Below are 17,911 nucleotides of genomic sequence, written 5' to 3'. Positions count from 1 at the left end.
CATCTTTCCTACACCTTCTTTTTCTCCCTGTCTTCTCCCCAGCCTCCCACCCCTCCAAGCCTAGCTGGTTAAAGGGAGCATTCTTTGTCATGGATCACTTTGCTTTTATAAAATAGATTTTGAAAGCATGGTTACTCCATGCTGTGCATTTACACAGGCCCTACAAAGAACAATAAATGAAATGTGGAAGGAAAATATGAATCTGTTGACCAAAATTTTTGTTTTGCCTTTTATTGGTTTTAAGATGTTTTTCAATATGCTCCTTAAAGGTGCTTTAAAATTTTTGTATTATAGCATGCTCTATTCTCTGAGTTTTTAGTAGGCATCCAGTGATTTGTATTACATAAATAAACTCCCAGCTGTGATTAAACATAATGGACATTTGAACTGTTTGGACTTGCCTTGCCTTCCAGAGTTCTGTGGTAAAAAATTCCCCCCAAATGCTGTTGGGTCCAAAATAATCAAGACTTTCCTCCCTCTTCATTTTGTTCTTAGTGAATTTTTATTTGTGTCAGCTTGCTTAGCTGCCTTACTTAAATCTATGGATTTAAGTAGTTGTAAGGCTCCTCTTACTGTTTGAAGCTGCTCCTCTAGTTGACTTTCAGATGGAACAGTTGTGTAAGGTAAACGGTTTATTGTGGGTACTGTTGATATGAACCATGCCCATCTCTTCTGTAATGCCACCATTATACAGAAGGCTGCAGGGGGAAGGGAGGACTGGTTGCTTTGAAAGTCAGCCTGTGCTCTGCAGTAATGCTCCTGCACTCAGTATTTTTTTTTTGTTTGAATTTTATTTTATTAACTTTTTTAATATAGCACGTTCTTACTAGTTAAACATTTTGTATGCACTCAATATTAATTCTTTCTTTACCTGCCTGTTTCCCACTGATAATGGAAGGCCAAGAGCTGACAATGTTCAAGCTCTTGGAAATTTTGGAAATAGCCAAACAGCTCCTTTTGAAGCCTGGTTATTTGTCTTATTAGAAGTAGTATCATGAGGCAACCTCAGGGTCATGTAATACATTTTTTACTTTGTTTTTAGGTGTTGTCTATTTTATTATTATTATTATTTATTTATTTATTTTTTTGCGGTACGTGGGCCTCTCACTGTTGTGGCCTCTCCCGTTGCGGAGCACAGGCTCTGGACACGCAGGCTCAGCAGCCATGGCTCACTGGCTCAGCTGCTCCGCGGCATGTGGGATCTTCCCGGACCGGGGCACGAACCCGTGTCCCCTGCATCGGCAGGTGGACTCTCAACCACTGTGCCACCAGGGAAGCCCTATATTATTTTTGATCAAGAAGCAAAGAGCCCCTAATGAGGCATTCTAATTTCCTTAAATTTACAGTCTCTGAAGTCAGTTTGTCTGGATTTCTAATTCTGGCCCCCTCTCTTTCTTTGTGATTTTAGGCAAGTTACTTATCCTTTCTAAGCCTTAGATTCCCCCTCTGTAAAACTGGAGTAAAAGTTGAACCCACCTCAAATTGGGAGGATTAAATGGGAAAAAAAAAAAAGAGTATGTCGTGCTTGGCTCATTGCTGGGTGCATAATATGTACTCAATAATGTTAGCTATTATCATTATTGCCAATCAGATTTTTATTACTTTGGATTTAGAAGTAATTTATCTTGTATACATAAAGAAATAGTTTGGAAAGTAAATGCATTTCGATTAAAACAAATAATAGTTTGTTTCTCCATCCTCACACTCAAAGTGAGTGGTGTGTCAATGACCATCATTTTCTTGGTTCAGTGAGTGCAAAAGCTTTTAGCAGTGGGGAGAAAAGTCCCAGAAAATGTATATCAGGTCACTGTTTTCATGATGGATCACAGCAGGAAAATAGTTTATGTTCTTACCTTAAAATGAAAGAACACTATTGATTCTGAGCCCTATGAAAAAGGAAATTAAAAAAAAATTTTTAAAGGCTTGATTAGTTTTTTTTAGTTTAGTTTAAATGCTGTTAGAAATTCAAACAATGAAGACAGAGGTAAATTAAATATTAATGTGTCCCTTCTCAGGGTTAAACTTTATAAAATTATAAAAGTAATATGCATGCAAGTTTAAACAAAAAAAAGAGACTATAAAAGTGCATATTAAGACCATATTGGAGACCAACTGAACCTTCATCTTATTTCCAAGGGCAAACACCTCAAACAGTTTCATATTTATGCTTCGAGAATTTTTTTTTTTAACTTAGAGCAGGATTTCCTCTTTCTCCATTTTAAAACACGAGTGAAATACAAGACCTACTCTTCACCTTGCTTTCATCTGATGATATAACAAAGATTATTATAAATTAGTACTTACAGATTTATCTTGCCTTTTTAACAGCTGAATGGCATTTTAGATGCAGTCTCATAATTTATTTAACCAGTCTCCTTATAATGGATATGTAGGCTTTCCAAGTTTTTTGCTTTGTCAGTAATCTTCCATGTGAATTTTAAAATTTATATGTATGTACATATATATGTATATGTATATCTGTGTGTTTGTATATAAATATGTGTGTGTGGTGCAAGTATCCTACAAGCATGTGTAGGAGAAATTCTCATGCACATTTAAATTTTTGACAGCTATTCCCATGTTGCATTCCAAAGAGTTTCGTCAGAATAGACTCCATCAGCAGAGTAGAGCTTGCCAGCTTCCCCATTCCTTTGCTAGCACTAAGTAGTACCATACTTTCTAATGTTTTCCAATTTAGTATGAGCACAAAGGATCTTATTTCATTTCGCATTAAAAAAATTCAGTAAGATCAGTGTACATCGGGGTAAAGTTCTAATAGAGCAAACATCTAAATGTAAAACCCTATGTGTATTAAAATAAAAACATGGGTGAATTCCTTAATAATCTGGGAGTAGAGGAAACTTTCTAATTATGACTGAAAATCTGGAAGCAGTAAGAGAAAAGTTTGATAGATTAGCAGATACAAACTATTATATATAGGATGGATAAACAACAGGGTCCTACTGTATAGCACAGGGAATTATATTAAATATCCTGTGATAAACCATAATGGAGAAGAATATGAAAAAGAATATATATATATGTATAACTGAGTCACTTTGCTATACAGCGGAAATTAACAGAACGTTGTAAATCAACTGTACTTCAGTAAAATTTAAAAAAGGAAAGTGTGATAAATTTGATATCCTGAATATAAAAAAGCATGAAGAAACTATAAAAAAATAAAATAACAAGCCAGGAGAAAATATTGTAACTTCTATCATAGACAAAAGATTAACATCCTCTTTGTGTGTGTGTGTATATTTGTGTGTATTTGTAATTTAAAACTAGAGATTAAAATGACTATCCTGATAGAAAAATGGGCAAAAGATCTGAACAGATGGAAAACGGGGGGGGAACCCCCCAACTCTGCAAAGGCCCTTAAACATGCGATAAAATGCTCAACTCATTCTTAATAAGAGAAATGCACAGTTCAAATCCCACTGGCTTCCTGTTTCTCACCGCATTGCCAGAAGTACAAAGGTTTGATAGCACACTCCATGGGTGATGCTGTGGATAGATGGGCAGTCTCATGCATTGCTCATGGGAATGTGAAGCCATGCACCCCTTATGGAGGGGAATTTATCCTTTGACTCAACAGTCACACCTTTTTGGACTTGATTCCACAGGTAATCTGGGAAAAATACAAAATGATATATGTACAGTGCTGTTCATTGCAGCGCCATTTGAAATAATGAAAGACTGTAAGTAGTCAAATCTTGAGGTCTAGATTCCATGTGGCTAGCCTCAAGTGTGTAGCTTTTTACCCCAGTACTGATATCCCAGCTCTGGCATTAGCAATATTTGGCTTATGTGCAGATGATTTTCAACTGCATGTCACGGGTTAACAAGGACAGGTGTTGGAGGACAGGTCTCACGGTAGGTAGAATTGTTCCCTGGGTCTTCTCGAAGTCTGTGCCTCCAGTCTTGGTGCCTTCTTACTGCCTTTCCCTTCCATGGTCCGTTCTTGCCCATTTCCCTAGTCCTGTCCCCTGTGTTCTCCTCTCTAATTCTGTTTCCCTGTCCCAGACACTGGAGAACCTGACATGGATGCTCTGATTAAGGCAAGAACATAAGCTGTTAACTTTCTCTTAGTAGATAGTTAACCCAGAAACCTAATTACCTACTAGCAGTAGGATGTTTGAACAGTTATTTTATTTGGGGTGATGAGGTTCTAGAAACTGCACATCTTCTGGTATTTCCTGATTGTTCTAGATGCTGCTGCTCTAAGGTAGACATGCCAAATACTAGCTTATTTCTTCTGTTTCAGATGTATCTCACCCCCACCCTGCCTCCTATATTAATGTTTGAAGTTGGGATGTATCTTAAAACTTAAAAGAACAGAGAATAATGTTCCACCTCTCTTGAAAAGCTGTTACAAAGTTGGTTGTGTTTCTTTTTTTTATTTAAAAAAATATTTATTTATTTATTTTTGTGGTACACGGGCCTCTTACTGCTACGGCCCCTCCCCGTGCGGAGCACAGGCTCCGGGCGCATAGGCTCAGCGGCCATGGCTCATGGGCCCAGCTGCTCCGCGGCATGTGGGATCCTCCCGGACCGGGGCACGAACCCGTGTCCCCTGCATTGGCAGGCGGACTCCCAACCACTGCGCCACCAGGGAAGCCCTGGTTGTGTTTCTTATAGTTGATGGCACTTAAAACCCAGGAAATGTGTTCATAGGGGGCAGAACATGTGGGATCACATTACTTACTGGCAAAATAGCCGTATACGATTTTCCTCCTCACTCCCCTTTGGTAGTGAGCTTGTTTTCTGTGTTATTTAAAAGCCTTAAAAAAGGGCCTTTGCTGGGTGATTGTAAGTTGGCACAGAGCAAGCAAATACTCAAAATTGAGAAAGGAAAATGAAAAAGGGTGGAGGACCATCTTATTTTTTTTGGTAACAATACCAGTATTTATACAGATATCTTTCTTGAACTCTTAGCATTTAACACAATTGAGTATTTCTTTTTGAAGTACTTGCTTCTCTGGATTTCTATGACACCATGCTCCCTAGTTTTTATCCCCTTATCTTATTGGCTGTTCCTTTTCCACGTCCTTTTCTCATCTCAACTCTCTCAGACCTTTGAACAACCCGATGTTCTGTCTTCTGCTTTTTCTCTCTCCTTTTTCCCCCCACCCTATATTCTCTCCTTAGGTAAGCACATCCATTCCTATAAATTCAGATATCTTTTTAGGGTTTAGATTCTCCCCATTTGTGTCTCCAGCCTGGAAGACTCCTGTGAGCTTTGGTTTCATATATACGAATGGCTGATCAGTATTTCTAATTGGACATTTAATAGGGATCTCAAACAAAACATGGCCACAACAGAACTATTGATTCTCTGTCCCCCAAATCCGTGCCTTTCCAAACCTCCCTCATCTCAATAAATGGCACTTCAGTAACGGATGCTCAGGCCAGCATCTTTTCCACGTGTTTAGGGATCCTACATGATGCCTTCTTGTACGACTTATACCTCATCTAACAGTGAATTCTTTTAATTCTGCCTCCAAAACATGCCTCCATTCACTTCTCATTCTCGCCATTGCTCTAATCCCAGTCCAGGTTTCCACGGTCTTGCGCTTACCCTTAGACCAGTGTATCAGCTTCCAGCTGATTTTCTTGCCTTTGCTTTTTTCCCCACTTCTTTTGCCTTTACCCCATCTACAGACTTTTATTCACAGTGTTTCCAGAATGGGATTTCTGAAGTAGGAATTAGTTCATGTTTGAAACCCAGTGGTGACTTCTCATTACTCTTAGAATAAATGTAATTTTCTTAACTTGCCAATATTATCTGGTTCCTGCCTACCTCTCAGACCTTTCTCTCCCTGGGTCCAACCACACTGGTCTTCTCTCTGTTACTGGAACATGGCAAGCTTGGGCCTGTTTCACGGCCTCTGCACCTGTGCTATTTTCTCCTTGGAATGCTCTTTCTTCTGATCTTTGCGTGGCAGATTCCTTCCCATTGTTTAAGTCTCAACTCAGATTTAAGCTTCCAAGGGAGACTTTTTTTTGACACCATTGTACTTGAACATTTGTTACTTTTTTTTTTTTTTTTTTTTTTGGCTGTGTTGGGTCTTCGTTTCTGTGCGAGGGCTTTCTCTAGTTGTGGCAAGCAGGGGCCTCTCACTATCACGGCCTCTCTTGTTGCGGAGCACAGGCTCCAGATGCACAGGCTCAGTAGTTGTGGCTCATGGGTCTAGTTGCTCCGTGGCATGTGGGATCTTCCCAGACCAGGGCTCCAACCCGCGTCCCCTGCATTAGCAGGCAGATTCTCAACCACTGCGCCACCAGGGAAGCCCCCAAGGGAGACTTATTTTGACCAGCAACCCCACAATTATTCTCTGTTCATTATTCTCTTTAATCATCTTAATATCATTGATTGGTACCTGAAATTATCTTGCTTATTTCTCTGTCTTTTGTTTTGGTCAGACTTCCTCTTTAAGGCTGTAAACTCCTTGAGGGTGGAAACTGGTTTTACTCTCATATTCCTAGTACTTAGAACAGAGCCTGACACATAGTAAATCCTCGTTGTGTTTTGGTAGTTGACTGATTTATGCTCATAAGTAGAACAATCTTTTGACAATATTAAGTAAGATATATTAGCACAAAACTGAGTTCAGAAATAATTGGATAAGAAACTCCTGTGTTCATCAGAGAAGGGACATTGTCTTTTTGGTGGTGGTTACCAAAAAGTTAGGTAATTTTGTGGGCATCTTGGTATATTCACAGGATTCCTGTTGATTGCAGTTACTGGATCACCAAGCAGTATTCACTTTATTTTGTAAGTCAGTACATTTCAACATTGGCAAAATTCCAGACAGCTTAGAACAATATGCCTTATTTATTGCTGGAGTTCTCCTTGAGAGGGCTTTTGTTTAAGTATGGGGAGAGTTGTCTGATGATTTTACGGTGACTGAAGGGAAGAATGTGCTAGGATACAAAATTGGCATCTGGCACGGATAGTTCTGTCTTTTTTTTTTTTTTTTTTTTTTTTTTGCGGTACGCGGGCGTCTCTCTGTTGTGGCCTCTCCCGCTGCGGAGCACAGGCTCCGGACGCGCAGGCTCACGGGCCCAGCCGCACCGCGGCATGTGGGATCTTCCCAAACCGGGGCACGAACCCGTGTCCCCTGCATCGGCAGGCGGACTCTCAACCACTGCACCACCAGGGAAGCCGAGATAGTTCTGTCTTTTGATTTTTGTTTGTTTGTTTGAAGTAAGTCTGTATCTCTGTATTTTTATCATTAGCTAACAGACATCCATGACTTTTTCTTATGTGCATAATACATTGCGCATAGTATTGCTTCGTCTTTCAAAATTCAACATTCATTCAGTAAATACTTATTTAATGAATATCTACCATGTACGAGGCACTGTAATAAGTGCTGGGGATATGGCTGTGAATAAGATAAAGTCTCAGCCCTAAATATTTGTTAAATAAATTGATGGCTTTCTTGGAATTTATTTCAGAGGATTGGTATGGCCTTCAGAGCTTTAGGAAATTGGTAGATGGCATCTAACAAACCATATGCACGTGGTCCCACACATTATCCCTCTGTCATCTTTCTTCTTGTACCTACTTGTACATTGTCTAGTGTTCTATGGTTATTTGAATGTCTGTTCTGTGCCCATCACTGTGTTAGGCCCTGGACATTCAGAGAGCAACAGAAAAAACTGTTGTCTTCAGTATCTCTTAAATAGTAATAAAGACAGGCTGGAAAAATGAATTATTTTAATACAGAATTGTAAAGTGCAAGAATAGTCTAGACACAGTCTACCGTGGGAGTGCAGAGAGGGGGCATCTCACAAACATCAAGCTGAAACTGAAGGATGAAAAGGAGTTAGCCAGGTGGATAGGCAGGTGAAAGGGGTATGAGCTGTCATTCTGTGAAGAAAATAAAGGTATTCTAGGCAGATGGAATAGTGCAAGCTTGAGGAATTTGGTTTGGTGTGGCTGGAAGGATAGATGAATATAAGGAGAAATGAATATTGCAGTTGAGGAGGTGGAGATCTGGATAGGTCTTGACTACCAATTGTAAATCACTGTAAGATTGAAAAGGTACTATGATCAGATTGCTACTAGAGGATTATCTTTTAGGTGGCATCATGGGGACTGATTTGGAGAGAACTAGAAGAGGTAGGTGAATACTCGTCATTACCAAGTTTGAGCAGGCAAGTGGCGTAATCAGATCGCTGTTTTACGAAAGGCCACTCTGGCTGCTGGGTGGGAAAATAGACGACTGGGTTGGGGTGGGGAGTATGAATGGAAGGAGGGAGACAAGTTAGGAGGGATCCTAGTATTCAGCTGATGTATAGTAATGAGGAGCTTTCCTTTTCAAGAATTTGTGGATCTTACCTCTTTGTAAAAAATTTACCATTTTTATAATAAAATGTTGGGGGGAAAAGTTTTGCCAAGTTATTAGAAGCTTGGATGTGCTCACCATCCGTCTCATGTAATGCTCTCACTGGAAGCTCCATTCCCAGGTAGAGGATGTACACACAGAGATCCATATGTCCTTAGTTCTTCATGTCTTTTGACCTCTGCTTCTGTTCTTGTTGAAATACCATTGAAGGTGCTGCAGTTTTCAACTTTGGTTTTCCTTTCATTGTGGTAATCCTGTTTTAATGTGTGAGTCCTTTTAGGCAGCAAGGTTGTTGGAATAGCATCAAGCACTTCAGGCACTTATAAATTCATTTCCAGGGACTTCCCTGGTGGTGCAGTGGTTAAAAATCTGCCTACTAATGCGGGGTGGGGGGGACATGGGTTTGAGCCCTGGTCCGGGAAGATCCCACATACCGCGGAGCACCTAAGCCTGTGTACCATAACTACTGAGCCTGCGCTCTAGAGCCCACGAGCCACAACTACTGCAGCCTGCGTACCACAACTACTGAAGCCCTCGCGCCTAGAACCTGTGCTCTGCAACAAGAGAAGCCACCGCAGTGAGAAGCCCATGCACCGCAACGAAGAGTAGCCCCCGCTCACCACAACTGGAGAAAGGCTGCGCATAGCGTTGAAGACCCAGTGCAGCCATACATACATACATACATACATACATACATACATACATACATACATACATATTCATTTCGATAAATGTGATGGGTTTGGTTTGGGTAATTTGTTGTGTTGCTAGTGAGTTTGTTATAGTGTATAACAGTATCTAATCAAATTAGTGAGGAGTAAAAGAGTCACTTTGATGTAAGTCATTAACTTTTTCAAAGAAGACAATATTTTTAGTAACATCTCAAGCTGAAGAATATTCAGCGTATAATACATGTGCTTGAAAAATATTAACACACAGCCTAAAAAGGGGCAATTAATTTCATATTCAGAGGTAAGATTAGGCCAGTTTCACTTTAGTTTTTGAAAGTATTAAATACTTGCAAGTATTCAAAATGTTTGAAGAAAATGCTTATCCTCTTTATATTTTAAATGAGGAGATAATAGCACAGGTTATATATTTTAATATTTATTTCTCACCAATGTTTCCATATTGAAGCAGTTCTCGACCATATTGTAATTGCCTGTTTACTTGACTCTGCCCACCAGCTCGCTCTCCTCTCCCCCTGCAGTCCCAGTGCCATCTGAGTAAGCACTTGGATATTTTTGGCTGATTAAATGTGATACTTACTTTTCTTTTTCATATTTATCTTTTTAATAGAAAATGCATCAGAGGCAGACTTATGGCTCCTGAATAGCTGTACTGTAAAAAATCCGGCTGAAGACCACTTTAGAAACTCAATTAAGTAAGTGGAAGTTGATTTTTTTCTTATCTTTTATAAGTGATGTAAGAATTAATTTTCAGGAAGTTAGCTTTTAAAAGATTCCTAACATTACAGATACTCAGTATGTTATCAACAAAAGTATGAGTTGGACTTTGGGCATTCTACTGTTTTGAATTTATCTGATAAGGAATGAAACTTTAAGGTAGACTTTTCTAATAGGTATTTGAGTATTTGTGAAGTTAGCTAATAGGTGATCTGAATATCTGTCAAGTATTAACAACATACTTTTCTCAGGGAATCCAGTCTCTACTTTTTGAAACTATCCAAAGCAGTCCTGACCTCTTTCTCTTCCCTGTCCATTAGCACTGTTCTAATAATGCCTGGCCATCAAGGGAAGTACAGTTTATTGGGGGAGCAGGCATGTAATCCGTGGTTCTTGAATTGTTCCTCAAGTTACAGTGAAGTATCTTTTTTTTTTTCACATCTCTGAATCTTACTCCACCCACTCCATCCACTTCTTACAACCTTCATTCTATAAATTATTTCCTCATTCACCTCTGTTTTCATCTCTCCAACCCCATTGGTGCCTTTTCACTGGTATTTAAACAAACTCAGATCTACTCAGCTCCATACACCCCTTTTAGCTCCAGTCCTATTTTTCTTCTTGCCTTCCCCGAGAGACTTTTAAAATTTTTGGCCGTGCTGCACGGCTCGTGAGATCTTAGTTCCTGGACCAGGGATCAAACCCCCTGCAGTGGAAGCGCGGAATCTTAACCGTTGGACCTCCAGGGAAGTCCCCTGAGAGACTTCTTAAGATTTTTCATTTCCTGACTTCACTCTCAAACTCAACCCCCACCACATTGGTTTTATTGTGAAATATATCATACATAAATGAATTTATGAAACACGTACAGTTTAAATAAGGTTAACAAACTTAACGCCTAGTATCTACCACCCAACATAAGAAATAAAGCATTGCTGAGACCTTAGAAACTACCCCGTTGTCCCTCTTTCAGTCAGTCATATCCCTGAGATGTAACCTTTATCCTGACTTTTGTGGGTCATTCCTTTCTTTTTATTAGTAAATTTATCATCTATTAAATATCTCTCTAAACAATGTGTTGTTTAGTTTTGCCCTCTTTTAAACTTTATATATTGGACTTATACTGTTTGTGTTCTGAGATTTGCTTCTTTTCCTTAACATTTTGCTTTTAGATTTATCCATATTGATGGATGTAAAATAACTGGCCATTCATAGTATTTTACTGAATGAATTTGTCACAATTTATCCATTTTATTATTGAAAGAGTTTTGAGTTTTTCCTGTGTTTTGCTTTCACGAGCACTGCTGCTCTGAATATTTTGAACATGTTTTCTGGTGTGGATGTGCAAGAGTTATTTTAGGGTATGTACCTAGGAATTATTGGGTCACAGGTATGTGCATATTCAAACTTTTACGTAATGATGAACTTTTCCCCCAACGGATGTACTGGCGTTCACTGCCACCAGTCATGGATGGGTGTGGTTGTTCTCCACTCTTGCCAGTACTTGATATGGTCAGGGTTGTAAATTTTTACCAATCTGGTGGTGGAGGTGGTATCTGAATGCGGTCTTAATTTGTGTTTCTATGATTACTAGTGATGTTGAGCATCTTTTTATATGTTTATTTGCCATTTAGATTTTCCTTTTCTGTGAAATGGCTCTTTCAATATGTTTTCAGTAGCATTTATTTTTTGAAAACCTGTCCTTTCTCCTTTTATCTGTATATTATCCACTCTGTCATAGGCTGAGTGTCCATAGATGGTTGGGTCTGTCCGTGGGCTCTCTGTTTGGTTCCACTGATCTGTTTCTTTATTTTGGTGCTTATTCTACTACTGCTTTCCTGACATAGTCATAATTAGCATAGATTTATAATAAGTCTAGATGTTTGATAGTGCTAGTGCCTTTTTGTTCTCCAGTTTGAAGGAAGACATGTTTTTGTTTTTGAACATGCTGTATTTGAAGTTACAGCTAAATATTATAATAAAGTAATGGATAATATTTGATTTTTATCAAGTGTCTTCTATGTGGCAGGCACTGTTCAAAGTGCTTTACATCAATTAGATATTATCTAGTTTAGTTCTTGCAGTCTACCAGTGAGTTGTAGGTTCCAATTTTATTTCTGTTTTACAGATGAAGAAGCATCTGTTTTGCAGATGAAGTTCTCTAAAACTGTTGAGTTCATAAGTGGTCTAGGTGGGATGTTAACCTAGGTAGTCTCACTAGAGCCTGTGCGATGTTAAATTTAATACCAGGTAAAGAAGTCAGGTAAGCAGTTACAGAATTGAGGCAGGTATCAAAGAGGCAACACTAGAGGTACAGATTTGTATTGTTTCCATAGAAGCAATAGTTGAATATGATGGTTTCCTCAACTCAGATATCATGGAAGGAGCAGAGAAGAGTTGTCACCTGAACGATGGTGGGAGGCTTAGGAGGGTGGTAGTGATGTGAGGTGGAACAGGGGAGTTAGGGTCATGGTTAGGACCAGAAGAAGGGAGAATTAAACCAAGAGCAGAGCATGATGTTTACCAGGTGCTGCTTATTTTCAAAGAATGCCTTTTATGGGAAGTCTATCATGTTCCCTGATTATCTACTTTTTCTCCTATAGGAGAGGCATAAGATACAAAGATATTTTAGTGCTACTGATAGCCTCTAAGTACAAACCCCAGAGAATTTAGTTTGTGTGATTATCAATTTTAAAATGTGATTAACAGATACACTTCTAGACTGTTTCTAAAAGTTTACTTAAAAACTCAAATATAACTTGTGTCAGTGGGTTTTCTTATATAAACTGTTGTGAATGCGGTTCAAGGTAATGATACAGTGTTTGAAAGATTAACTGAGGTAATCACTTAAGATATGTTTGTCATTTTAACACTACGACGCTAGTGGTAGAGAGCGCAGGTTCCTTTAATGCACTATTCTGCTTGCTTGAAAGAAAATTTAAAAACAGTATTATAGGTGATTAAGTATTTTTTTAAATGGCTTTGAAAGCTTTTGATAATCACAACTAGTTCTTGTTAACATACCACCTAAGCGAACGTTGGATTTGTTTCCAGAATAAATATAATCCTGTAGAAGGCACAGTAACAATTAACATTGAGAAAATGTCAAATTCAAGTGACATTTATACATTTAAAGACTTTCAGTGAAAGATTACCTACTCTTGTCAAACATTTTGCTTTATTTAAATGTTCCCCTCCTTTCACCACTCTCTCCTAACAAAGCAAAACAAAGAAAAATAGTTCATAAACTTTATTACACCTTCAGTCATGCGACACGTTTGTCTTCTCTCAACCTCTAGCTCCATCCTTTCCCTTCAGCCTCCTCACGAGCATGCATTTTTTTCCCCCATGACAGTGAGGCAACATTTAAACTCAAGGAGACCCTGATAGGGTGTTTCATCTCTCCTTGTTCAGCTGTACCTAATGCATTATGCTCATATTCACCCATTTTCAGGATGGGCTGGGGGCTATTTTTTTCTAATCTGAACCCCCTACAAATAATGATTGCTTCACTTTGCCACTTATTTCTGAGTGTTTGCCATCATTTCCGATCATCTGCTTTTGTCTCTCTCCCAGTGTATTCTTTTTTGTTTCGACTGTGGAAATTTTTTTATTGAAGTATAGTTGATTTACAGTGTTGTGTTAATTAATGCTGTACAGCAAAGTGATTCAGCTTTACATATATATACATTCTTTCTTTATATAATTTCCATTATGGTTTATCATAGGATATTGAACGTAGTTCTCCGTGCCATGTGTATTTTTGATATTTAATAGTTGTTTGTCTATTATCAACTCATTTTATTTCTCTTGAGCTACAAGGCAGTAGGACCCTCTTGTTTTAACAGGAGAAAAGAAAGAAAACTGAGGGATTTACTATCTTTCATGTAATCAATGCATAAGATCCCAGAATTGTGAATTTGTGACAAGACAGCCAGGGCCTTTTTTTTTTTTTTTTCTTCTCTTGGTGGTGGTGGTCAAAAGTATTAGTTTTGCAACTTCACAGTATAAAAAATATTGGGAGTATTATTTAACCTTGGTCACAGAGAATATTGGCTTAAAATTATTTGGAAATTTTCATTTTATACACTAATGCTGATAGTAAATCATTCTATTTTTAAATAATTCCTTAATCTAGTCCAAGTTACATACCTGGCATGAAAATGCATACGTGTTAATCCGTAGGCTGTACTGCTCAGTACTTTCTACTAGTTGATCTGATTACTAAGGCTTTATAGTGTTTGTATTATTGATGTTCAGATTGATAAAACAGTAGGAGTTTTAAGTAGTAAAAAGGGAGTTAAGAATGATTTTTTTGGCTGCCTTTTGAACTTTGAAATGTTAAATGCTATTGCCTTTACTAAGTTTGAAAAAAATCTCTAATGAGCCCCATGTTTTGTGATGGCAGCCTGTTGTGTGCATACTCTTTCCTCTTGAGCATTTGCCAGTTGCCCTGTCCTTGTTTTATCCATTAAACCAATTTGATTTAGACAATATGGCCTTAAACTTGAGGGGTTCTTGAGTAAACGAAAAAGATCAAAAGTTTCAAAAAAAATAAAATTTGCTCTTAATGAGAGTATCAAATAAGAAAACTCCTTTGGTTAGTGCTTTATAGAAATGTGGGATCTTTTCCATGCCACCTAAAGGAGGTCATTCAGAGGCTGGTGAAGATAAACACGTCTTGTGTGTTCTATATAAATGACAGAAAGAATAGCCAGCTTGCTTTGATCATGGACTGTCAACCTCTGTTTGACCTTGTGCGTTATTAACCCAAATGGGCACTGTGGTTTAGCCACACTGATAGTAGATAGACGAGTCACTCGTTCTTTGAACCACCTTTGCCTGTCGAAATAAATGGTAATGTTGAAGGGATGGTTTAGATATCTCAATGAAATTACTTGAAAGAACAATGGAAATATAAGGAGAAATGGGCAAAGAAGAAAAGTGTATGTTGAGATAGAGGATAACCTGCTTTGTATGATATCTTCTGTTTAAAGGAGAGCTCTTTTTAGAAATAGCATTCTGTTGATCAAGTAAATTATTGGATGTTCACTCTTAGTATGAAAAGATTTTTTGCTTTATGTGGATTTAACTTTGAGTTCTTCATTGTAAATTGAAGTTGGGGGAGGCACCAGAATATTATTTCAACTTGAATTTGTGAAATAAATTGCCTTCAAAAAAGCTGACTTATTACAAACAGAGAAGTGCTTTCCTTTTCAGTTACTAATTATACAGTTTAAAAAAAGAAAAAAACTCGGCTGGTTCTGTCTTTAACTAGATTTGTTAGTAATCAGGTTATCTTTATTTTTTTAATTAAAACAATTGGCATTGGGAGATAAAAAATAATACTAGGTTTTAGTTTGGCCTTTTTCAAGAAACAGGTTAGATAACACAAGTTCTTTTGTTAAACTTATTTTTTAATGTTGTAGGTTGTGGATTTTTTCTTAAAACTTAGACATTTTAATTTTGGCTTTTCTAGTATGAAATGGCTTTAGTTCAGTAGCACTTTTATGTTATTGTTTCAAGTGTCATTTACAAGTCACAGTTTCATGGTTCCAGCTATCCTTTCCCACCTTAAAGGTTTTCCTCTATATGGAAAGTTAGTTCAAAATATTGGGCTTCCCTGGTGGCGCAGTGGTTGAGAGTCCGCCTGCCGATGCAGGGGACACGGGTTCGTGCCCCGGTCCGGGAAGATCCCACATGCCGCGGAGCGGCTGGGCCCGTGAGCCATGGCCGCTGAGCCTGTGCGTCCGGAGCCTGTGCTCCACAACGGGAGAGGCCACAACAGTGAGAGGCCCGCGTACCACACACACACACACACACAAATATTGTACTGTTTGACTTAATAGGTATTGTCAATTAAGTTTTGTCTAAGGCGATTGTTTTTCTCCAAACAGTGCTATTTTTAACGAGTTTACGTTTCCTCCTACCATTTCTCATCTACTTTCACTATTTAGATACTATCTGTGTGTTGATCATTCCCAAATTTCCGTTTCTGACCCTGTTTTCTCCTTCCAAGAACCAAACTTGTATGTCCATTGTATGTCCAACTGCTTTCTGGACTTTTCCATTTAGATGCCCCTTAAAGTTGACACTTTAAATCATCGTGTCAGAGCTTCTTCATTATCTACCTCACCTTTTCCCCAGCTAATGTTCCTGTTCGTATTGCCTATCTTGTTTGGTTACAAGGTCACCTATCAGATAGTCTGGGAGTTTTCTTTGACTCCCTCTTTCCCTCCCCTATTTTCCATCCTTCAGAACTGATTCTACTTCTAAAATATCTTTTCCTTCCTCCCTTTGATTCCTTCCTTCTCATTACTTTTGCCCAATGTTGTTAGTGTTTTGTTGCTTCTTGGAACTTGCAGTGAACCACTGTGTTCTCATGTTTCATCAGATTGCCACGAACTAGACACATATCTTTTGAATTTAATCCTTTCTCTCCATCCCTATTGCTAAAGTCTTAGTTATGGTCCTCAATATCTCTTGCTCTTATATTACAGTAGAAGTTAAGCTTGTTCTCAGCTCCTTTTCTGTTCCAGTTCATGCGTTCCTCTCCTTCACACCCTGTAATGATTCCTTCTCAGCTACAGGAGAAAGATATAATTTCCTAGTGTAACAAGGTCTTTTAAAATAATCTGTTCCTTGCCTACCTCTATGGCCTCTTTTCTCACCACTCCTCCATAGAATTTTACTTCTTGCCTAAATTGTATGATTTTCCAGACATATAATGTGTTTGCATATGTTTTTCCTGTTCCTTGGAACATGCTCTCCCTTTCCCCCAAAGGCATGCATGTGTGCACGTCCATGCGCGCACGCACGCGCGCACACACACACACACTCTCATGCACCCCATGTAATTCTACTTGGCAACCTAGTCATCTTGTGGGACTCATATCAAAGGTAATACTGTGTGCAAGGTTATCTCCCTTCTAACTCCCACCCTTTACCTCCAGGGTCCCCAGAGTTAATCACCCTCTGTTCTGTGCTACTTCTTTATCCCGTACAAACATCTATTGTTGCATATTACATTTTATTATTTGTTTACATATTTGGCTCTCTACTAGATTGTGGTCTTGAGGTCAGGTTATTGACCTCAGGAAAATCCTTTTTTATGAAGTCTTTGACCCTCTGACTCTTCGATGTAATGATTTTCCTTTTCTTGGGAAACAGATACCATTCATGGAGTAAGACTTGCTTGTCAGCTGTTCTGAGAAGAGACTCCCAAGGCACCTGTGAATCCCTTGTAGAGACAGGCTGTATATTTGCAAAAAGGGGAAAGAACATTCTAATTTGCAAAGATTGTACTAAAGGGCTCTCTTTTTAAGAAATCGTGCTGTTTTGCTTTTTATGTTTTGCTTATAAACTAGGAAGAAACCTGCCCCTTCTTGTCCTAAATGAGATAAGAAACTTGTGCTAGGGCTTCCCTGGTGGCGCAGTGGTTGGGAGTCCGCCTGCCGATGCAGGGGACACGGGTTCGTGCCCCGCCCCCGGAAGATCCCACATGCCGCGGAGCGGTTGGGCCCGTGAGCCATGGCTGCTGAGCCTGCACGTCCGGAGCCTGTGCTCCGCAACGGGAGAGGCCACAGCAGTGAGAGGCCTGTGTACCGGAAAAAAAAAAAAAAAAAGAAACTTGTGCTTGCCACTGTTGGTCCACAGTTTCTTTCCAGAGTCAGGTAGTAACAGGGGTGAGAACTCTTCTCCCTCCTTGGAGTATTGCTTGGTCGCGCTGCCAGAAGCTCAGCCGTGAGTGGCAGGACCCTGTTCTTCCTGCCAAACTAAGTGAGCTGGCTCTGCTTCAGGACCTTGGCCATTGGATTAATTGAAGCATGTCATCTTGAGTCAGAGGGTAACAAAGGTGTAGATGAAAACCGGGTAGTGTTAGACCTTGTTTTAGACACACAGTTGTACTCAACATGTGTTTGTACACTTAGGTTAAATTGATTGATGCTTCCTTTTTTGGGAAGAGTGCTTGGCATCATTCTGCTGTCAGGGCATCAGCAAGTCATTGCTAATGTATTATTTTGTGTTAAGTATATTATTAATTATATAACTATATTAATATCACAACACTTGTCTTACATTTGAGTATCAGATTGTCCAGTTTCAATGAATGAGCAAAAAACATTAAAAACACCAAAGCGGGAG

At 38.9% G+C, this 17,911-nt stretch overlaps 1 protein-coding gene across 8 annotated transcripts in view; it reads left to right on the top strand.

Moving 5' to 3' along the window:
- CDKAL1 (CDKAL1 threonylcarbamoyladenosine tRNA methylthiotransferase) overlaps window positions 1-17,911 on the top strand; it is a 661,934-nt gene that overhangs the window by 93,525 nt on the left and 550,498 nt on the right. For all 8 annotated transcript variants that reach the window (XM_081245696.1, XM_081245693.1, XM_081245699.1 and 5 more), the window contains one exon: window positions 9,660-9,744. In XM_081245696.1, the coding sequence (XP_081101822.1) occupies window positions 9,660-9,744 (85 nt within the window). The remainder of the gene's footprint in view (window positions 1-9,659; window positions 9,745-17,911) is intronic.

Source organism: Mesoplodon bidens (assembly GCF_964165515.1).
Source record: "Mesoplodon bidens genome assembly, chromosome: 10".
Lineage (NCBI taxonomy): Eukaryota > Metazoa > Chordata > Mammalia > Artiodactyla > Ziphiidae > Mesoplodon > Mesoplodon bidens.
Note: the sequence above shows the minus strand (reverse complement) of the source record. Positions and strands in the feature narration are given on the sequence as shown.